At 42.8% G+C, this 22,085-nt stretch overlaps 1 protein-coding gene across 1 annotated transcript; it reads right to left on the bottom strand.

Moving 5' to 3' along the window:
- Positions 1-257: 257 nt before the first annotated feature.
- On the bottom strand, positions 258-22,004 carry LOC139389348 (endoplasmic reticulum aminopeptidase 1b). The gene is made up of 20 exons (XM_071136028.1): positions 21,773-22,004; positions 20,976-21,361; positions 20,423-20,593; positions 19,632-19,770; positions 18,254-18,388; positions 17,858-17,978; positions 17,511-17,665; positions 11,503-11,616; positions 11,032-11,163; positions 10,598-10,729; positions 10,421-10,504; positions 9,420-9,577; positions 9,259-9,338; positions 8,972-9,155; positions 4,354-4,510; positions 3,993-4,177; positions 3,702-3,863; positions 1,857-1,997; positions 1,502-1,583; positions 258-1,266 (listed from the first exon to the last, which is right to left on the bottom strand). Exons 2-20 carry the CDS (start codon positions 21,329-21,331, stop codon positions 1,081-1,083), a joined length of 2,874 nt encoding a protein of 957 aa, XP_070992129.1. The 5' UTR covers positions 21,332-21,361; positions 21,773-22,004; the 3' UTR covers positions 258-1,080.
- Positions 22,005-22,085: the final 81 nt, after the last annotated feature.

The following is a 22,085-nucleotide window of genomic DNA, read 5'->3' on the forward strand; positions in this document are numbered from 1 at the left end:
GCCCCAGCAGGGCATCTGAGATCAGAGCATGTACTGCATTGAGACATAACAAAGCCAAATCATTACATCATAAATGCAGCAAAAACACACCAAGATCAGCAAAAACACACAACACAAGTGAGGCAACAAATGCAATAGAAGGAGCCTCCTCTGAGATGCAGGACTGGGCTGTTTCTCCTGGGAACAGTAACCAAGGTAACGCTTATGTGGAGAAAATCTCCTGGTGGTTATGATCCCCTAAGAAGTGGGGACAACCATTTTATATATATATATATATATATAAAAAGGCTCACACATTTATGCTGACAGTATTGCATAATAAATTCATCACACAAAAAAAGACAAACTGAGTCGTAGACACGTCTGTTTTAAAGTTGAGGTGAGGATAACTGATTCTCTGAAATTCTTATAAATTTACCTAAGATGAAAAATATTTAAAAAATAGTTTAGGGTCTTAGCCTTGTGCCGACCTTTGTCTCAGACAAAAATGTGACATCCAGTGTTACCAACACTGCTCAATGCACTGAGGAAATATTATTCTTTAAAGGTGAGTCGAGATTGACAAATTTACAAATCATCTTGCATCATAAATAACTACTCAATATTATTTCTACATCAGTTAGTCACAATTTCCGCATAATTCATCCCGGTTTTGATGCTCTCAAACACACAGCCATAATCATTATGCGATCTAGACCAGGGATTATCGACGAGATTCAGCCGCGGGATGATTTTTCTCTTGAGCGGGGGAGCCGGTACATAATTACAAATCATTTGTAGACCGCAAGATGCCCAAACAGATATGTTGGACGAAAACATCATCATTTCAAACCTTGCTTACATTTGTAAACGATCACGTGTCTCCCTATTATGCGTGATAATACTTTGGAACAGATTTCTTAAATTCAAATCAGCTGGTTGATTTCCTGGTGTTTTTAGTATTTTATGTCCCAACAATAAAACAAATATTTTCTCAGAAAACTTGGTGGGGCCAAATAAAACCAGCTACGGGCCAAATTCAGCCCGCTAGTTGGGGAACCCTGCTCTAGACCCCTCCCTGCCCTGTACTGCATAGAAGGCCTATAGATCCTCGTGGCCCCGTGTCTCTGTCCTGGCACCCTGGGCCTGTCTGTCCAGCCAGGCCTTTAGCTGGGGCAGGTGCTGGTCCATCCAGCGGATGTTCTCTTCAATGCTCTCATACGTCTGCTGAATACACCTCAGACCAGAACCTGTCTCCTCAGACAGAGAGTCAAAGAACCCGCGAACCTGGGGGAGAGGAGACATGGGCAGACTGCTTACAATAGATCTTAAACACATCTACTATATACAGCTAAATGTGAGCCTATGAACACGCAGACAGTAATACACTAACAGTAGGGTAGTTATTATGAGGGAAACATTTGAGTGCCTTTTGAATTTTGTAGTTATTCCAGCTGACAAAACGATATAGCTACATAACGTAAGGTAATAGTAATAGTCGTAAGGTCAAACACCAGAGTACCTCGTCCAGCATCTCCCTGGTGGAGTACTGGTTGGTCACACCGGTCACCATGCCTGAGATAGAGTGGGACCCCAGGTCAAACCTACAGGTCAAAAGGTCATTGGGGGTTAGGTATACAAACACCTCGAAAAGAAAATGACAACTTTATGCAAATGATCAGCAACGCAACCAGATAATAATCAATCAGAGGGAGGGTTGTGCTAGTAGCTAGTTCTGACACCATGCTGGACAGGCTAACAGCCAACAGTTCCGCTTTGCATGCTGTTCTGAAGATACACCATGAGGGGAGATCTTGGTGATTCCTTACTACAAGGTAGTTTCTAGTATAACCACGGCGTAAGATCATCAGACTCACTTCTTCACCAGTGTGTGCCAGTTGTGTCTGAGGAAGTCCCAGGCCAGCTTGTACCCTTTAGGGTTCCTGCTGACAGAGATGACCACATGAGGAAGGTCCTGAGTCTTCATCACCTCGCCCGCAAGACTCTGCTCCATTAACCTGGGGGGGGGGAGAGACACAGGGGGTGTGAGGGAGAGGTCAAACCACCGCATCTGCTATGCAAAGTGGCAGAGCTAAAGCGTTGTTTGTCAGACCAGGAGACATCCCGCATCCCGTCTTCTCATGAAAACGTAGCGCCACGTAACGAACACGATGGCGTTCTCCTCTTTGCTCAACGACGCCCACAAACCCCCCGGGACTCGTCTGAAGGTAACCCGGTATCACTTTAAAACATTTATGGAAGTATGAAGGTAGTTTTGAGCCAACATAAAAGGGGTTAAATATGTGATATAGATTTAGGACAGACAATTGAAAACGTTATTCCTTATCTTTATTCTGGACTGTCTGTTTTTCCATTTATGAATGTTATTCAGTGTATTTCTATTGGCTATAGTAGTAAAGCCCAAATTCTCTATTTTTTTTATACCTACCGGGGTCCTAAAATTCTAAATCAAATAGCTAAATGATCCATGGTATGACCGCACCTCAAAGACTTTTAGAGGTTTAAATGCAATACAGAGCAGCAAGTTATGAGGACTGTAAGCAGGAGAGATAGTTCTGAGGACTGTAAGCAGGAGAGATAGTTCTGAGGACTGTAAGCAGGAGAGATAGTTCTGAGGACTGTAAGCAGGAGAGATATTTCTGAGTGTTGTAAGCAGGAGAGATAGTTCTGAGGACTGTAAGCAGGAGAGATAGTTCTGAGGACTGTAAGCAGGAGAGATAGTTATGAGGACTGTAAGCAGGAGAGATAGTTCTGAGGACTGTAAGCAGGAGAGATAGTTCTGAGGACTGTAAACGGGAGAGATAGTTCTGAGGACTGTAAGCGGGCGAGATAGTTCTGAGGACTGTAAGCAGGAGAGATAGTTATGAAGACTGTAAGCAGGAGAGATAGTTCTGAGTGATGTAAGCAGGAGAGATAGTTATGAGGACTGTAAGCAGGAGAGATAGTTCTGAGTGATGTAAGCAGGAGAGAGAGTTCTGAGTGATGTAAGCGGGAGAGATAGTTCTGAGTGCTGTAAGCAGGAGAGAGAGTTCTGAGTGATGTAAGCAGGAGAGATAGTTCTGAGTGATGTAAGCAGGAGAGATAGTTCTGAGTGGTGTAAGCAGGAGAGATAGTTCTGAGTGATGTAAGCAGGAGAGATAGTTCTGAGTGATGTAAGCAGGAGAGATAGTTCTGAGTGATGTAAGCAGGAGAGATAGTTCTGAGGACTGTAAGCAGGAGAGATAGTTCTGAGGACTGTAAGCAGTAGAGATAGTTCTGAGGACTGTAAGCAGTAGAGATAGTTCTGAGTGATGTAAGCAGGAGAGATAGTTCTGAGTGATGTAAGCAGGAGAGATAGTTCTGAGTGATGTAAGCGGGAGAGATAGTTCTGAGGACTGTAAGCAGGAGCGATCGTTCTGAGTGCTGTAAGCAGGAGAGATAGTTCTGAGTGATGTAAGCGGGAGAGATAGTTCTGAGTGCTGTAAGCAGGAGAGATAGTTCTGAGTGATGTAAGCAGGAGAGATAGTTCTGAGTGATGTAAGCGGGAGAGATAGTTCTGAGGACTGTAAGCAGGAGCGATCGTTCTGAGTGCTGTAAGCAGGAGAGATAGTTCTGAGTGATGTAAGCGGGAGAGATAGTTCTGAGTGCTGTAAGCAGGAGAGATAGTTCTGAGTGATGTAAGCAGGAGAGATAGTTCTGAGACGTTCTTCATGTTAACCCACCTCTTTAGCTTGTGTTGCAGAGGGCTGATGGACAGGGCAGACTTGATGCGGCTCTTGACAGATGTGTGCTGCGAATGGCGGTACTTCTCAAAGAGGAAATCCCACCCCTCGGGGTCACGAGCACCAATGGCAAACACCGCCAAGCTGACATCACTGGGGAGACTGAGGAAGAAGAGAGAGAGAGTGGGGGTTGTCCCAATACTCTAGCATGCTCTCCTTCTTTTCTCTCTTTTACTTTCAGGACAAAAAAAAAAGTTCATTTTCATTGAATTGAATGGTTTGACATCTGACCTCATGTTGCCGTCGGAGGCCCTCCACTTGTTGAAGAGGTGTGTGGCGGTAGCGACACAGGGGGGATGGTTCCTGACAGAACCGAACAGCAGCAGGTAGCTCCTTAGAACCCTCTGGGAAACAGAGCCCTCGTCACTCCACGTCTGACGGTCTATCAAACCCCGGAACAGCTCCACGATGTAGCCCTGACAGACATTATATCTCTATTCAATCCATCAATCAAACGTATTGATAAAGCCCTTTTTACATCAACAGTTGTCACAACCTCTTGTCCCCGAAGAGCAAGCAGAGGCACAGTGACAAAAGCTCCGTCAAAAAACTCTGGAAGAAAGAAACCTGAAGAGGAACCAGGCTCTCTTACCTTCATCTGGTTCTCCAGACCCTCCATGTCTCTCTTCTCCATCAGTTTGTAGAGAGGGACCAGCTCCCCCAGACCCTGGGTGACAGGCATGATGTCTGTCTCCTTGGACAGATACAGAGACAGGTCCAAGGCTGTGTCCAGTCCTACCTTACCAACACTACAATGAAGAAAGGGGACATGGTGTTAGGGACAGATACTGGGACAGGTCCAAGGCTGTGTCCAGTCCTACCTTACCCACTCTGGGGGACACAGACAAGATCACTCAACCCACTCACCTGAAGATATTTTGAATGCGTACAAAGTCTAACCTAACTCATTTAAAAACATTTTAAATATGTACCACTGTGGCGGTCATGAAATTGTCAACCTGTAACTGTCATGCAAACTGTCATGCATCGTTGGACTAGCCTACAAGCCACTGATGCAGATCTTTGGAACATGTACAGTACATTTAAAAAAGTCTAATAAACCCATTCAATATAGCCTAAACCATCACAATAATCCACTATTTAAAATGTTTCAAAAGAAGAGAATACATACTCTGAGTTGTCCTTATGTTAGGTCCTGAGATCTGGCTATGCCATATGGCTGTGGGCTACACTAGATCATTTAGCAGACAAGATTTGCTTATAATTTCCATTTTTTATAGTAAGAATAACACAATTGAACAAAGCTGAATAAAATAGAAAGGATATTTTCCCCAAAACTATTTCCGAGGCAGTGCACAGCACACATGTGACTATTCTGTGTTGAGCGGATAAAGTGATCATATTGAAACACGTCCTCCTATATGCTCACAGTTATAATGTAACTTTAGTTGTGATACAAACCCTTCGGCTGTTGTTTTGATCTATAATACAAGGCTGCATGATGCCACTCTAATTTAAAAAATAAATCAAAAAGTCTCATGAAACGCTCTTCTCTGTTTCTTACGTAGGCTGCACACACTCCATCAGTCTCTCATTCAACACACCGCGGTTACGTTTTGAATATGCCAGGTAGGCTGCACACACTCCATCAGTCTCTCATTCAACACACCGCGGTTACGTTTTGAATATGCCAGGTAGGCTGCACACACTCCATCAGTCTCTCATTCAACACACCGCGGTTACGTTTTGAATATGCCAGGTAGGCTGCACACACTCCATCAGTCTCTCATTCAACACACCGCGGTTACGTTTTGAATATGCCAGGTAGGCTGCACACACTCCATCAGTCTCTCATTCAACACACCGCGGTTACGTTTTGAATATGCCAGGTAGGCTGCACACACTCCATCAGTCTCTCATTCAACACACCGCGGTTACGTTTTGAATATGCCAGGTAGGCTGCACACACTCCATCAGTCTCTCATTCAACACACCGCGGTTACGTTTTGAATATGCCAGGTAGGCTGCACACACTCCATCAGTCTCTCATTCAACACACCGCGGTTACGTTTTGAATATGCCAGGTAGGCTGCACACACTCCATCAGTCTCTCATTCAACACACCGCGGTTACGTTTTGAATATGCCAGGTAGGCTGCACACACTCCATCAGTCTCTCATTCAACACACCGCGGTTACGTTTTGAATATGCCAGGTAGGCTGCACACACTCCATCAGTCTCTCATTCAACAATTGTTGTCCTTGATAATATTCTCACCCATCAGACTGTTCTCAATTGAATCAGGTCTTTACATAATAATACATGTGTGGAAGTAGTTTGATTTAGAACGGCCCACAAATAAAACACGGCACCCACAGCATGCACTCCAATAGTGAACGGAGGTTACCCGCGGTTACGGTTTGAATATGCCAGGTAGGCTACACACACACCGCGGTTACGTTATGAATATGCCAGGTAGGCTACACACACACCGCGGTTACGTTTTGAATATGCCAGGTAGGATACACACACACCGCGGTTACGTTATGAATATGCCAGGTAGGCTACACACACACCGCGGTTACGTTTTGAATATGCCAGGTAGGATACACACACACCGCAGTTATGTTTTGAATATGCCAGGTAGGATACACACACACCGCGGTTACGTTATGAATATGCCAGGTAGGCTACACACACACCGCGGTTACGTTATGAATATGCCAGGTAGGATACACAGGTTGTAAAGCAGATTAAATGTGCTTCATGTTAAGAATTGAACAATAAATATTGCAGTGTTAGAAAGTGGAAATCCTCTTTTAAATAGTGGCATGTCAAAACTTTTTTTTTACACAATGACTGGGCTTATAAGAACACTCTGTAGGAGAACACTCTGTTATAAGAACACTCTGTTCCGACTCTGTAGGCTATGTGCTCTCCAACCCTGTTCCGACTCTGTAGGCTATGTGCTCTCCAATCCTGTTCCGACGCTGTAGGCTATGTGCTCTCCAACCCTGTTCCGACGCTGTAGGCTATGTGCTCTCCAACCCTGTTCCGACGCTGTAGGCTATGTGCTCTCCAACCCTGTTCCGACTCTGTAGGCTATGTGCTCTCCAACCCTGTTCCAGGGGTCCTATGCCTATAGGCTATGCTTAGAATTATTTGGCCACTTTAGTTGTGATACAAACCTTATCAAAACATATAGGTCTATGGGCTAGAATACATCGTGATGCCTGCGACTATGATTTGAAAAAGTCGCAAAAAAAATATGCATGCGCTGTTTCTTGACTTAGACTGCTGGGCATTGGTTCATTCCCTGCATCAACCAGCTATGAGGAGCTGGCTCTCACTATGCAACAGTCTGCTCAAACTGAATGCCAGGGCTGTCATGTAGAGTTTGATTAGATTCTCGATAGTATTTGGATTGATTACAGGGAAAATAGAGCGCCGAGTATCAGGCCATTAGCGACTGGCTGTTAGCAAGTTTGGTAGGCTACTAACAACCATCAGCGGCATCAGAGTGCAATTATGGAGTTAGTTCCCGTGACTCAACGGCCATGTGGAATGTGACTGCGGTCATGATTCGTGACTGCCGGTTGTGGCGGTGTTAGGAAAATTATGATTAAATGTCTGAACAAATCATTTTAAATGGAACTGTAACTAAGTAAACTTATACTCTGTTTTATTATATCTGATTAACTATATGAGTTCATAAGAAGGGATTGTGTGACACGGACAAGGAGTAATTAAAGTTAATGAACACCATTCCAACTAGGAAGAAAGAAATGGGTTGTGGATTAAGTAAACAGATAAGGTAGTTAACCTATGGTTGAACTGACGAAACTGAGCTTTGGGGTGTTTTAGATAAGACAGTGAGTGCATTCCTAGGTTTTCTGTTAATTAGAACTGTCAGCTAAGTGGTGATCGATAATGTTGAGGGGTCAAAAGTTAATTCAGTTGTGTTGTGTGTCCTGTGTATGTGCTAGGGGGGTCAGAATGAACTCAGAGTGAACTTTTAAAGTTCCCTTTGACCCGGTCTGGAGGAGGAGATTCATTTTAGGAGCAATGAAATTACGTCATGTTATTGTATATAAACTGTTGCTCGTGGTAACGCGCTCCGAGAATAAATTCTGTTACCTATTATTGATAAGACTGGTCTCCGTCTATTTTATGCAAACAAGAATCTTACAAATTCTCATGAAATAGATTAAGGGAATTAAATTAATGAAAACACATTGGTATATTTAAATGACAGTAACAGGCGGTAATACGGTCGCCGTAACAGCCCTGCGTACCTTGCCCATTCTAACCAATCAAGAATTTTTTTTAAAGTGTGGAAGAGTTTGTTTAAAAAAAATTGGAGTAACTCTCTTAAACACAACAATTTGACATACATAAATACACTGAACAAAAATATAAACGCAACATGTAAAGTGTTGGTCCCATGATTCATGAGCTGAATTAAAAGATCCCAGAAATGTTCCATATGCACAAAAAGCTTAATTCTCTCAAATGTTGTGCACACATTAGTTTACATCCCTGTTAGTGAGCATTTCTCCTTTGCCAAGATCATTCATCCACCTGACAGGTGTGGCATATCAAGAAGCTGATGAAACACCATGATCATTATACATGGACAATAAAAGGCCACTCTAAAATGCGCAGTTTTGTCACATAACACAATGACACAGATCTCTCAAGTTTTGAGAGAGCGTGCAATTGACATGCTGACTGCATGAATGTCCACCAAAGCTGTTGCCAGATAATTGAATGTTCATTTCTCTACAATAAGCCACCTCCTATGTCGTTTTAGAGAATTTGGTAGTACGTCCAACCAACCACGTGTAACCACACCGGCCCAGGACCTCCACATACGGCTTTTTCACCTGAGGGATTATCTGAAACCAGCCCCCCGGACAGTTGATGAAACTGAGGACTATTTCTGTCTGTAATAAAGCCCTTTTGTGGGGAAAAACTCATTCCCATTGGCTGGGCCTGGCTCTCACGTGGGTGGGCCTATGCCCTTCCAGGCCCACCCATGGCTGCGCCCCTGCCCAGTCATGTGAAATACATATAGTAGGGCCTAATACATTTATTTCAATTGACTGATTTCCTCATATGAACTGCAACTCAGTAAAATCGTTGAAATTGTTGAACGTTGCATTTATATTTTTGAGCAGTATACATAAAAAACGACATTGAAAAAAAACAACATTTTACGATATTATACACTATGTTGACAGACTGACCTGACCAATTGGAAGGCATTGTTTATGAGGGAGGCGCGGTCGTTGGAGCTCAGAGCCCTGTGATTGGTCAGCAGCAGGGAGGTCAGAGAACGCCAGCCTTCCCCCTCGTAATGGACCATGTAGTAACCACTCATATCCACGTTAAACTTGACCCACTCCACCTCCTCTGGTAGGTACAGCACGTCTAGAGGGGGACGTAGTTAGTTGGTGTACTGTAACTATACTGTTACCAGGAGAGACTAATGCTAGAACTGTTAGGTCACAAACCCAGAGACAGAGACGCCTACCTGTCCTGGTCTTGAGCAGGAAGCGATGCACTGTGCTGGAGCTGCTGGTGATGTAGGTCAGAGGAACCTGCCACAGGAAGCTGTATGGGGGGACACATTCTCTCTCACTGACATCTGTTCAATAAAACCAGAAAATAGGAAAGGAGTGGGAATTATTTTACCCGTGTGTCTGTGAGGGATCGTCGGTCTTGAGGTATCTCTCCTGGCTGAGTCTGACCTGGCGACCCCTGACCTCTACAGTGACCAGGGGAAACCCCTCCTGCAGCGTCCACGTGTCCATGATGGCCCTCACATCCAGCTGATCGCCTGAGTACCACTTCTACAACACGAACACACACGCACAGACACAGACACCTGAGTACCACTTCTACAACACACACGCACAGACACAGTCACCTGAGTACCACTTCTACAACACACACGCACAGACACCTGAGTACCACTTCTACAACACAAACACACAGACACAGTCACCTGAGTACCACTTCTACAGCAAGCCAGGAAGGACACAGGACAGGATACATTACTCCACAGGACATGAACACCACAAGACATTAACTGTTACAGTGTGTTGACTGTTGTAGTGTGTTGACTGATAGTGTGTTGACTGTTAGTGTGTTGACTGTTACAGTGTGTTGACTGTTAGTGTGTTGACTGTTAGTGTGTACTGTTACACACTACTGTGACAGTGTGTTGACTGTTACAGTGTGTTGACTGTTCGTGTGTTGTCAGTTACAGTGTGTTGACTGTTCGTGTGTTGTCAGTTACAGTGTGTTGACTGTTCGTGTGTTGTCAGTTACAGTGTGTTGACTGTTACAGTGTGTTGACTGTTCGTGTGTTGTCAGTTACAGTGTGTTGACTGTTCGTGTGTTGTCAGTTACAGTGTGTTGACTGTTCGTGTGTTGTCAGTTACAGTGTGTTGACTGTTCATGTGTTGTCAGTTACAGTGTGTTGACAGTTACAGTGTGTTGACTGTTAGTGTGTTGTCAGTTACAGTGTGTTGACTGTTCGTGTGTTGTCAGTTACAGTGTGTTGACTCTTCGTGTGTTGTCATTTACAGTGTGTTGACTGTTCATGTGTTGTCAGTTACAGTGTGTTGACAGTTACAGTGTGTTGACTGTAACAGTGTGTAGGAGGGGTTTGCTGGTGTGTTGTGACTTACAGGAGCTCCAGACTGGGCCTTTTCCTGAGAACAGAACCCATCGTCTTTCAGTCTGCCCTCATCCAGATCATCTGACTGGCAGATCTGTTATTAAGACACACACATTATTGGCTTGGTTGGGTTCGACTCAGTAGTGTGAAAAGGGTATGAAGCTCAGGGAGCTGTATACACACTCACGTTAGTGAGGCTCTCCCACAGATGGCTGTTGACAGTGTTCTGATAGCTGTAACGTCTGAGGTAACGGACAATACCAATCTTAAACGCCTCTGGGGTCAGGAAGTCTCTCAGCATGTTCAGAATACACGCCCCCTGGAAAAACAATAACACATGAATTCACAGAAATCAACTCACTGACTAGACTGGAGTACTTTCAGAGAAGATAGCAAACCTGTGTTCAAATCATATTTTAAATCTTTCTAGTATTTTGAGTGTTTGTTTTAGCATGTCTAGAGTTTCAGGTGAAGGGGGTTTGCACTTTTGGGGCTCTTCTATTGGTTCCATTTCAGTGAAGTATTTGAAACTAGGTCTGACGGATAGTCAGCATGAAGTGAATAGACTGGACAGGAGTCAGACCTTGGTTGATTGATTGATTGATTGGATGGGAGTCTAACCTTATCGTAGGAGACATCGTCAAACATCTCCTGGATCTGAGTAGGAGTGTCCACCTGGCTGGAAACGGGGTGGGAGGAGCTTAATGAATCCACCTCCATCGCCTCAAAACACTTCCCTAGGAAGAAGTCATTCTGAGGGGGAGGGAAAGAGAGAGAGAGATAGAGAGAAAACAGAAAGAGAGAGAGAGAGAAAACAGAAAGAGAGAGAGAGAGAGAGAAAACAGAAAGAGAGAGAGAAAACAGAAAGAGAGAGAGAGAGATAGAGAGAAAGAGAGAGAAGTCATTTGTCAGTTAGTGATATCACAACAACCCTGATTTCCTTACACATACATCTAGCAGCCTGCCTATCAACTAGCTCAGTATTTGTTCAGGTACGTTTTTATACAAACTCTCTACTATACTCTTTAATTTCATACTAAATCAACAAAAGAAATACAGAAAATGAATATTAAAAACCAAACAGAGGCTTACCACTTGCAGCTCAGGATTGGTGATGTTAACTGACACAAACTCCATGAACTTTGCAAAGCCCTCGTTGAGCCACAGGTCATTCCACCACTGCATGGTCACTAGGTTACCGAACCACTAGACCGACAGGAGTAGAGACAGGGTTAGGACAAGATAGTCACTAGGTTACCAACCCACTAGACCAACAGGAGTAGAGACAGGGTTAGGACAAGATAGTCACTAGGTTACCAACCCACTAGACCAACAGGAGTAGAGACAGGGTTAGGACAAGATAGTCACTAGGTTACCAGCCCACTAGAACAACAGGAGTAGAGACAGGGTTAGGACAAGATAGTCACTAGGTTACCAACCCACTAGACCAACAGGAGTAGAGACAGGGTTAGGACAAGATAGTCACTAGGTTACCAACCCACTACACCAACAAGAGTAGAGACAGGGTTAGGACAAGATAGTCACTAGGTTACCGAACCACTAGAACAACAGGAGTAGAGACAGGGTTAGGACAAGATAGTCACTAGGTTACCAACCCACTAGACCAACAGGAGTAGAGACAGGGTTAGGACAAGATAGTCACTAGGTTACCGAAACACTAGGTAAAAAACATAAAGAAATCTCCCAGGAAATGTAGTGCATTACCCAAAACTACTAGAACACTGGTAACACTTTATATTAGAGCACAGAAACAAGCTAATAATTAAGCAATAAGGCCCGAGGGGGTGTGGTATATGGCCAATATACCACGGCTAAGGGCTGTTCTTAAGCACAACACAACACGGAGTGCCTGGATACAGCCCTGAGCCGTGGTATATTGGCCATATACCACAAACCCCCGAGGTGCCTTATAAACTGGTTACTAACGTAAATAGAGCAGTAAAAATACATGTTTTGTCATACCCATGTTATACGGTCTGATGTTAGCCAATCAGCATTCAGGGCTCGAACCACCCAGTTTATAACAGGGAATATACCACATGCTTTCAGAAAGTATGCACACCCCTTGACTTTTTCAACAACAAAACAAATTGTGTTACAGCCTGAATTTAAAATGGGTTTCATTTAGATGTGTAGGTCACTGGCCTACACACAATTCCCCATAATGTTGAAGTATTTTTCTAAATGTTTAGAAATGAATAAAAAATGAAAAGCTGAAATGTCTTGAGTCAATAAGTATTCAACCCCTTTGTTATGGCAAGCCTAAATAAGTTCACAAGTCACATAATAGGTTGCATGGACTCACTTTGTGTGCAATGATAGTGTTTAACATGATTTTTTAATGATTACCTCATCTCTGTACCCCAAACATAGGTGAAGAATGAAAATGCTACATGAAGTAGCTAAGAGAAAACATTTAATTGTTTAGAGTCTAAGACATTGGGGAGGTGCTAAACTGACATGTGGAATTGTTTTAAGATGGTCATACTATGGATCATTTAGCTATTTGAGTTTGAAGTTTAGGACCCCTTTAGGTATAAAAAAATATATATATACACCAAAATGATTTGATCAAATATTGATCTCGGCCTTTACAGTTGAAGCCGAAAGAAATGCATTGAATAACACAAGGCACTCCTAATACAAGGCAAAAAGAACAGTCTAAAAATAAATAATGAGAAACAAGGTTTTGAAGTGTCCGTCCTTAATCTAGGAGATAGAATTGTAAAAAACAAAACAGGAAATAGTTTATTATTATTATAATTATTATTATACATACAGTACCAGTCAAAAGTTTGGACACACCTACACATTCAAGGGTTTTCTTTATTTGCGTATGGCTACAGAATGCTGTGCTAGTCATGCTGGTTAAGCGTGCCTTGAAATCGAAAATAAATCACAGACAGTGTCACCAGCAAAGCACACCCCCACACCATCACACCTCCTCCTCCATGCTTCACGGTGGGAACCACACATGCAGAGATCATCCGTTCACCTGCTGAGCGTCTCACAAAAGACGGTTGGAACCAAATAGCTCAAATTTCAACTCTTCAGACCAAAAGACAGATTTCCACCGGTCCTAACAACCATCGCTTGTTTAATGTCATTAGCTCGTGTTTCTTGGCCCAAGCAAGTCTCTTCTTATTATTGGTGTCTTTTAGTAGTGGTTTCTTTGCAGCAATTCGACCACGAAGGCCTGATTCACGCAGTCTCCTCTGAACAGTTGATGTTGAGATGTGTCTGTTACTTGAACTCTGTGAAGCATTTATTTGGGCTGCAATTTCTGAGGTGCAGTTAACGCTAATGCACTTATCCTCTTCAGCAGAGGTACCGTAACTCTGGGTCTTCCTTTCCTTTGGCAGTCCTCATGAGAGCCAGTTAACTTAATGAACGTATCCTCTGTAGCAGAGGTAACTCTGGGTCTTCCTTTCCTTTGGCAGTCCTCATGAGAGCCAGTTAACTTAATGAACGTATCCTCTGTAGCAGAGGTAACTCTGGGTCTTCCTTTCCTTTGGCAGTCCTCATGAGAGCCAGTTAACTCTAATGAACTTATCCTCTGCAGCAGAGGTATCTCTGAGTCTTCCTTTCCTTTGGCAGTCCTCATGAGAGCCAGTTAACTTAATGAACGTATCCTCTGTAGCAGAGGTATCTCTGAGTCTTCCTTTCCTTTGGCAGTCCTCATGAGAGCCAGTTAACTTAATGAACGTATCCTCTGTAGCAGAGGTAACTCTGGGTCTTCCTTTCCTTTGGCAGTCCTCATGAGAGCCAGTTAACTTAATGAACGTATCCTCTGTAGCAGAGGTATCTCTGAGTCTTCCTTTCCTTTGGCGGTCCTCATGAGAGCCAGTTTCATCATAGCAGAGGTAACTCTGGGTCTTCCTTTCCTTTGGCAGTCCTCATGAGAACCAGTTAACTTAATGAACGTATCCTCTGCAGCAGAGGTAACTCTGGGTCTTCCTTTCCTTTGGCGGTCCTCATTAGAGCCAGTTAACTTAATGAACGTATCCTCTGTAGCAGAGGTAACTCTGGGTCTTCCTTTCCTTTGGCAGTCCTCATGAGAGCCAGTTAACTCTAATGAACGTATCCTCTGCAGCAGAGGTAACTCTGGGTCTTCCTTTCCTTTGGCAGTCCTCATGAGAACCAGTTAACTCTAATGAACGTATCCTCTGCAGCAGAGGTAACTCTGGGTCTTCCTTTCCTTTGGCAGTCCTCATGAGAACCAGTTAACTTAATGAACGTATCCTCTGCAGCAGAGGTAACTCTGGGTCTTCCTTTCCTTTGGCAGTCCTCATGAGAACCAGTTAACTTAATGAACGTATCCTCTGCAGCAGAGGTAACTCTGGGTCTTCCATTCCTTTGGCAGTCCTCATGAGAACCAGTTAACTTATTGAACGTATCCTCTGCAGCAGAGGTAACTCTGGGTCTTCCATTCCTTTGGCAGTCCTCATGAGAACCAGTTAACTTAATGAACGTATCCTCTGCAGCAGAGGTAACTCTGGGTCTTCCTTTCCTTTGGCGGTCCTCATGAGAACCAGTTAACTTAATGAACGTATCCTCTGTAGCAGAGGTATCTCTGGGTCTTCCTTTCCTTTGGCAGTCCTCATGAGAGCCAGTTAACTCTAATGAACGTATCCTCTGCAGCAGAGGTAACTCTGGGTCTTCCTTTCCTTTGGCAGTCCTCATGAGAACCAGTTAACTCTAATGAACGTATCCTCTGCAGCAGAGGTAACTCTGGGTCTTCCTTTCCTTTGGCAGTCCTCATGAGAACCAGTTAACTTAATGAACGTATCCTCTGCAGCAGAGGTAACTCTGGGTCTTCCTTTCCTTTGGCAGTCCTCATGAGAACCAGTTAACTTAATGAACGTATCCTCTGCAGCAGAGGTAACTCTGGGTCTTCCATTCCTTTGGCAGTCCTCATGAGAACCAGTTAACTTAATGAACGTATCCTCTGCAGCAGAGGTAACTCTGGGTCTTCCATTCCTTTGGCAGTCCTCATGAGAACCAGTTAACTTAATGAACGTATCCTCTTCAGCAGAGGTGCCGTAACTCTGGGTCTTCCTTTCCTTTGGCAGTCCTCATGAGAGCCAGTTTCATCATGGTGCTCAATGGTTTTTGCGACTATTGTTCAAATTTGACTCATTGACTGACCTTCATGTCTTAAAGTAATGATGGGCTGTCATTTCTCTTTACTTATTTGAGCTGTTCTTGCCATAATATGGACTTGGTCTTTTACCAAATAGGACTATCTTCTGTATACCACCCCTATCTTGTCACAACACAACTGATTGGTTCAAACGCATTAAGATAATAAATTCAACAAATGACCTTTTAACAAGGCACACCTGTTAATTGAAATGCATTCCAGGTGACTACCTGATGAAGCTGGTTGAGAGAACGCCAAGAGTGTGCAAAGCTGTCATCAAGGCAAAGTGTGGCTACTTTGAAGAATCTCAAATATAAAATAGATTTTGATTTAACACTTTTTTGGTTACTACCTGATTCCATTTGTGTTATTTCATAGTTTTGATGTCTTCACTATTATTCTACAATGTAGAACATAGTAAAAATAAAGAAAAACCCTGGAATGAGTAAGTTTGTCCAAACTTTGACTGGTACTGTGTGTATATATATATATATATATATATATTATTTTAAGCCCTTTTTTGGGGGTAGGCACAAAAATCCCTTCATACCTCCATTCATTTTTTAAGAACCGGTACCAGTTAACTTCAGACAAGGGGTCATAGAGCAAAACGGAGAACACCCTCGAGTCTCCCCTTCCCATTAAGTTGTCATTATAGTTTGTAGGTCAAACCAGTCAGACGCTACAGAAGTTTACGTGTGAAGACCGATTTTCGGAGTGTCTCATGGTCTGACAAACACCGCTCTTAGCTCTCCCACCTTTCACTGCAGATGTCTCACCGCTCTTAGCTCTCCCACCTTTCACTGCAGATGTCTCACCGCTCTTAGCTCTCCCACCTTTCACTGCAGATGTCTCACCGCTCTTAGCTCTCCCACCTTTCACTGCAGATGTCTCACTGCTCTTAGCTCTCCCACCTTTCACTGCAGATGTCTCACCGCTCTTAGCTCTCCCACCTTTCACTGCAGATGTCTCACCGCTCTTAGCTCTCCCACCTTTCACTGCAGATGTCTCACTGCTCTTAGCTCTCCCACCTTTCACTGCAGATGCAGAAGTGCGATACCGGTGGATGTGATGGATTGAGATGCATCCAATGCAAAAGTAGCTTAAGCTGACTGATTTTGATGGAATGTTTTTGTTATGTAACTTAGATTGACACTCTAGTGGGTTAATGTAGCCAAAGATTATAGGGTCCCCTAGGAAACACTGACCAACACTTTGGTTCCTATCCTGTTACAATAACTCCTCCCTGGAATTTTCAATTTGTTGTCATGGCAAACAACATTGTATTCAAAGTGCCCACTATCTTCTAACTATAGAATTAGAAGAACTATTATTTTTTCATGATTCCAACAGTTCAACCAAGTGTTTTGATATAAATCGCAAGTCAAATCGCAATTGCAACATTTGGTTAACATTTGTCCATATCGTGCAGCCCTACGTGGCAGCATGGAAATGATCTCAAATGAGTGCCGGAAATGGATGAAAATGCAAAAAAAAGTATTTTTGGTTAAGTTGAATTGAACAGTATAAAACAATGTAAATGGAGAGAGGCCCATTGAAATCACTTAGAGTGTATGTGTTGCCACGCTAGGGTCACTCCCAACTTACTGAGGAAGCACATTTAGGACTTGTATTATTCAAAAACATAAAATACTGTCAAATACCCATCATACATTAAAACTAATACTGTAATATGATATTTTGGCCATATCACCCAGCCCTAATTTAATTTTCAATAAATGTGCAAACATTTCTAAAAACTTGTTTTCACTTTGTCCTTTTTGGGGTGTTGTGTGTAGATAGGCCAGAAAAAAAAATATTTTGTCAGTTTTGAATTCAGGTTGTAACATAACAAAATGTGGAATACTGTCTGAAGGTATTGTATATTCTGACAAAGCATCTGATTGATGAACCAACAGAGGTTAGTCCCACTTACCTGATGTGCCAGCTCATGTGCGATCACCATGGTGATGCCTAGCTTGTCAGAGGCGGAGCTCTTGTTGGGGTCAAAGAGCAGCCCAGCCTCTCGGTATGTGGTCAGACCCCAGTTCTCCATCGCACCCGACTGGAAGTCTGGGATAGCTGCCAGGTCTGGGAGGAACACATAGGAATACATCAGGAAATGCTTTAGTTGAAAGTCTACTTACAAAAATGTGTATAAACCATTATTAAACATAGACCTACATTAGCATAAACTGTCAGCTAGTGCCACCTCCTGCTACCGAATGCACCCCAGTAAGTCTATGTGTGGTGCGTAGTGTATGCGTGTTGTGTTCTACTCACCCTGTTTGGGTAGAGGATATGGGATGTCAAAGTAGTCATCGTAGAAGTCCAACAGTCTGACTGCAGCATTCAGGGCAAAGTCTGTCTGGTTGATCTTGTCTGGTACAGCATACACTGAGATCTGATAGGACAATACAGAGGAAGAGGTCAATCATATAAATATGTTGTTGAGCACTTCCACACAGCAGGGACTAGGGAGCTATAATGAGGTGTATGTGTATAAACTAGTCATAGTCAGTGAAACAGAGAAGTAGCACAAGATAAAACCTGATCAACAAGACAGGGTACAACGCCCTTTTCCACGTGAAAGTTATTCAATGCACTTGATTTCTATTTGCAGGTTGGGCATCTTAAGCTACCCTTTCATTCTGACCAATGAGAGGACTTCCTGCTCACCTTGACTCCGTGACTGGTGGTCTTGCTGACAGACTGGAAGTCAGAGACGATGAAGGCCACCAGGTAGGTGCTCATCCTAACGCTGGTGTCAAAGTGGTCCTCCAGCACGCCACCTGGTAACTCCACTGTCTTTACCTGTGGAGGGAAGAGGTAGAGGATATGTTCATTATGACACCTGCCTCTCCCTGGCATTCAAACGGTGTGGAGAAACAGGTACTTTGGGATGTTTCAGAACTCTTTGCTCATTGGCTTGACAGGTGAAAGTGACATGGTTAAAAAGCTTAAATGGATAGAATTGTTTTGCGTTCATCTGCCCCGTTTATCACCTGTTAATAGATCTGTTATATATCACCTGTTATATATCACCTGTTATATATCACCTGTTAATAGATCAGTCATATATCACCTGTTAATAGATCTGTTATATATCACCTGTTATATATCACCTGTTAATAGATCTGCTATATATCACCTGTTAATAGATCAGTCATATATCACCTGTTAATAGATCTGTTATATATCACCTGTTAATAGATCAGTCATATATCACCTGTTAATAGATCTGTTATATATCACCTGTTAATAGATCAGTCATATATCACCTGTTAATAGATCTGTTATATATCACCTGTTAATAGATCTGTTATACATCACCTGTTAATAGATCAGTCATATATCACCTGTTAATAGATCTGTTATATATCACCTGTTATTAGATCTGTTATATATCACCTGTTATTCGATCTGTTATATATCACCTGTTAATAGATCAGTCATATATCACCTGTTAATAGATCTGTTATATATCACCCGTTAATATATCTGTTATATATCACCTGTTAATAGATCAGTCATATATCACCTGTTAATAGATCTGTTATATATCACCTGTTAATAGATCTGTTATATATCACCTGTTAATAGATCAGTCATATATCACCTGTTAATAGATCAGTCATATATCACCTGTTAATAGATCAGTCATATATCACCTGTTAATAGATCAGTCATATATCACCTGTTAATAGATCAGTCATATATCACCTGTTAATAGATCAGTCATATATCACCTGTTAATAGATCTGTTATATATCACCTGTTAATAGATCAGTCATATATCACCTGTTAATAGATCAGTCATATATCACCTGTTAATAGATCAGTCATATATTACCTGTTAATAGATCTGTTATATATCACCTGTTAATAGATCTATTATATATCACCTGTTAATAGATCTGTTATATATCACCTGTTAATATATCTGTTATATATCACCTGTTAATAGATCTTTTCAATATCAAGTGAAGGAATGGTGACTAGGAGAGAAAGACACTTGCGACTAATGAGATACAGCCCGTGGTGTTTCCCAGGGTACCTTGGGCATGTTGGAGAGGGCAATGTGGCGTGCCTCCCTTCGTATCTGGATGGTGAAATTGGCTTTGAACGCCGGCTCATCGAAACAGGGGAAGGCTGCTCGGGCACTGGTCGCTTCAAACTGAGTGGACGCTATAAATCTAACAGGACAGAGGAGAGAAAAAAATGTGTTGTTTACAATTAAGATATACAGTAGGTCGAGGGAAAATGAATGTAAAGCTTATGATTGAGTAATTCATTATAGTGGCACACCTTTCAGCAGTGTTGTAATACTCGATTCAAGGACTCAGACTTGACTCGGACTAGAGTCACAATTTCCCTGACCCGTGACTCGACCAGTTGTGACTGTTGTCAGAATATCTCTATATTTTGCATCATTCAACATAGGAGCTACAGCAGCGAATGTTAGATAGAGGTATTATCTATTTAGCCTTACCAATGTGCAACACTGGAATGACATTTTTAACTTAAAAAATGGTTGTACAGCTACTTTTGGCACTACCAAGGGACTCGTGACTCGATTCGTGACTCGAACTTGAACAATAAGGACTTGGGACTCGTGACTCTAGGTTCGTGACTCGAACTTGAACAATAAGGACTTGGGACTCGTGACTCTAGGTTTAGTGACGTGACTACATCACTGCCTCTGGACGATTTGATCACTCTAAGTGGTTGGTCACTTTCACTGCATATTCTTTTGGAATGCACTGTAGAATGATTGACGTGCGTTTTCAGTGCTCTAGGTGACCACCTGTCCAGCCCAGGGCCAATCCTGATGGTTCGTATTCTTACCTGACCTCTCCCGTGGTTGTGCGATAGGAGCTCTTGTAGAAACCGTGGAAACTGTCAGACAGGTTGGCAGAGAACTCCAGACGAACCTTGTACGTCCCACCTCTGACCAGCAGCACATCAGACACCAGAGCTAGCTGGTGGGAGGCTGGGTACTCCAACACCTGCAGAGGCCTTGAAAAAAATCAGAATAAGAAAAACTTTATTGCCATGCAACAAATGTTACTAGGAATTTTATATTGGTGTTGTAGCTACATAGAAGCACCGACAATCACATCCACATCAACAATGAATCCAATTTACCACCAACACAGATACAGACATCAGTATCAATAGAAATACACATGACAACCAGGGTTGGGTTCAAGTCCATTTGAATTCCAGTCAATTCAGAAAGTCAACCCATATTCCAATTTCAATTCCAAAATGTCCTCCTTGAAAAGCATTGAAGATCATTGGAATTTCAGTGTAGGTCCTGAATTGATTGGAATTTAAATGTAATTTGACTCCAACCCTGATGCCAACACTTGTAGAAAAAGAAGGGACCCGATCATACACTGGCAGTGACCCTGGACCTTCCGGTGCCAAGAGCTCAGCTTTAGCTATCTGCAGTTCCTTGCTGTGGAGGATGATGGTAGAGGTGTCCTCGAAGACCTGGAGTTGAATCTGCACCGCTCCGGTGAAGTCTAGGCTGGTCAGGTTAGGGTGGACGAGAAGGTCATAGTGGATTGGAGAGACAGTTTCAGGAAGTCTCATGTGGACCCAGGGGAAAGGTTGGCCATTAGTGGCGACGGGAGGTAGAAGTGAGGAAGACTTGTCGTTGGTATCATGGTTTCCTGGAAGCTGTGCCGCTAAAGATGGGGCAAAGGATACATGTAGGAGCACCAGGATGGTGACAGTTAACGTCGTCATCCTCACGCCTGAGAAAAAGTCGGCAGTTTCCTACAGATGGAAGAAATTAAGTCAGGTCACATTGTCGCAAAACGAATGGTGGGGCGACGTGGAGCATTGATTGATACAGTATGACTCGTTGTATCAACTAGTAGCACAGTAAATAATGTATCAATCCATCTGTAACATTTCTATTGAAGTGAATAGCCCAATAATGCATATTCGAAAGCTGTACAACACATTCAACAGGAACGCGTGGACATGACATTGCAAATGTAAAAGTTACTGTTACTTTCGATTTCAGCTCAAGATTCAAAACCTGTGCTATTCATTAAAACAAAACCTTGCATTAGCCTATTCATCCACAATATTAGGCTAGCTAGGCTACAGCGAAACGTACATGTAAACAATTTAAACAGCGAACTTGTAGATAGATACATTTTAAGACATTACTGTACTTACTGTCAGGTTATCTGTCCGACTTGATTGTGAAAGTGAAAATAAAAAGGACCTGTACAGATTTGCATTCTGGGACAATCTGAATGACAGCCCGACTCATACTATGAATGCCCCATCACTTAAAACACTGAATGTGTTAAGAGAAGCATTGAAATAGGTGAGATAATGATTGGATCCACAACAAACCATTATTTGCAAACGGCTCATTTCAATACAGGAAGTCAAATAAACCCAGCCATGTTTTGGTTTTGACCCATAGTGCATACTATTGGCCACTAGGGTGCACCAGATAGCCATGTTTATTTATAAAAGTGTC

Source organism: Oncorhynchus clarkii, chromosome 30 (genome assembly GCF_045791955.1).
Source record: "Oncorhynchus clarkii lewisi isolate Uvic-CL-2024 chromosome 30, UVic_Ocla_1.0, whole genome shotgun sequence".
Classification (NCBI taxonomy): Eukaryota; Metazoa; Chordata; class Actinopteri; order Salmoniformes; family Salmonidae; genus Oncorhynchus; species Oncorhynchus clarkii.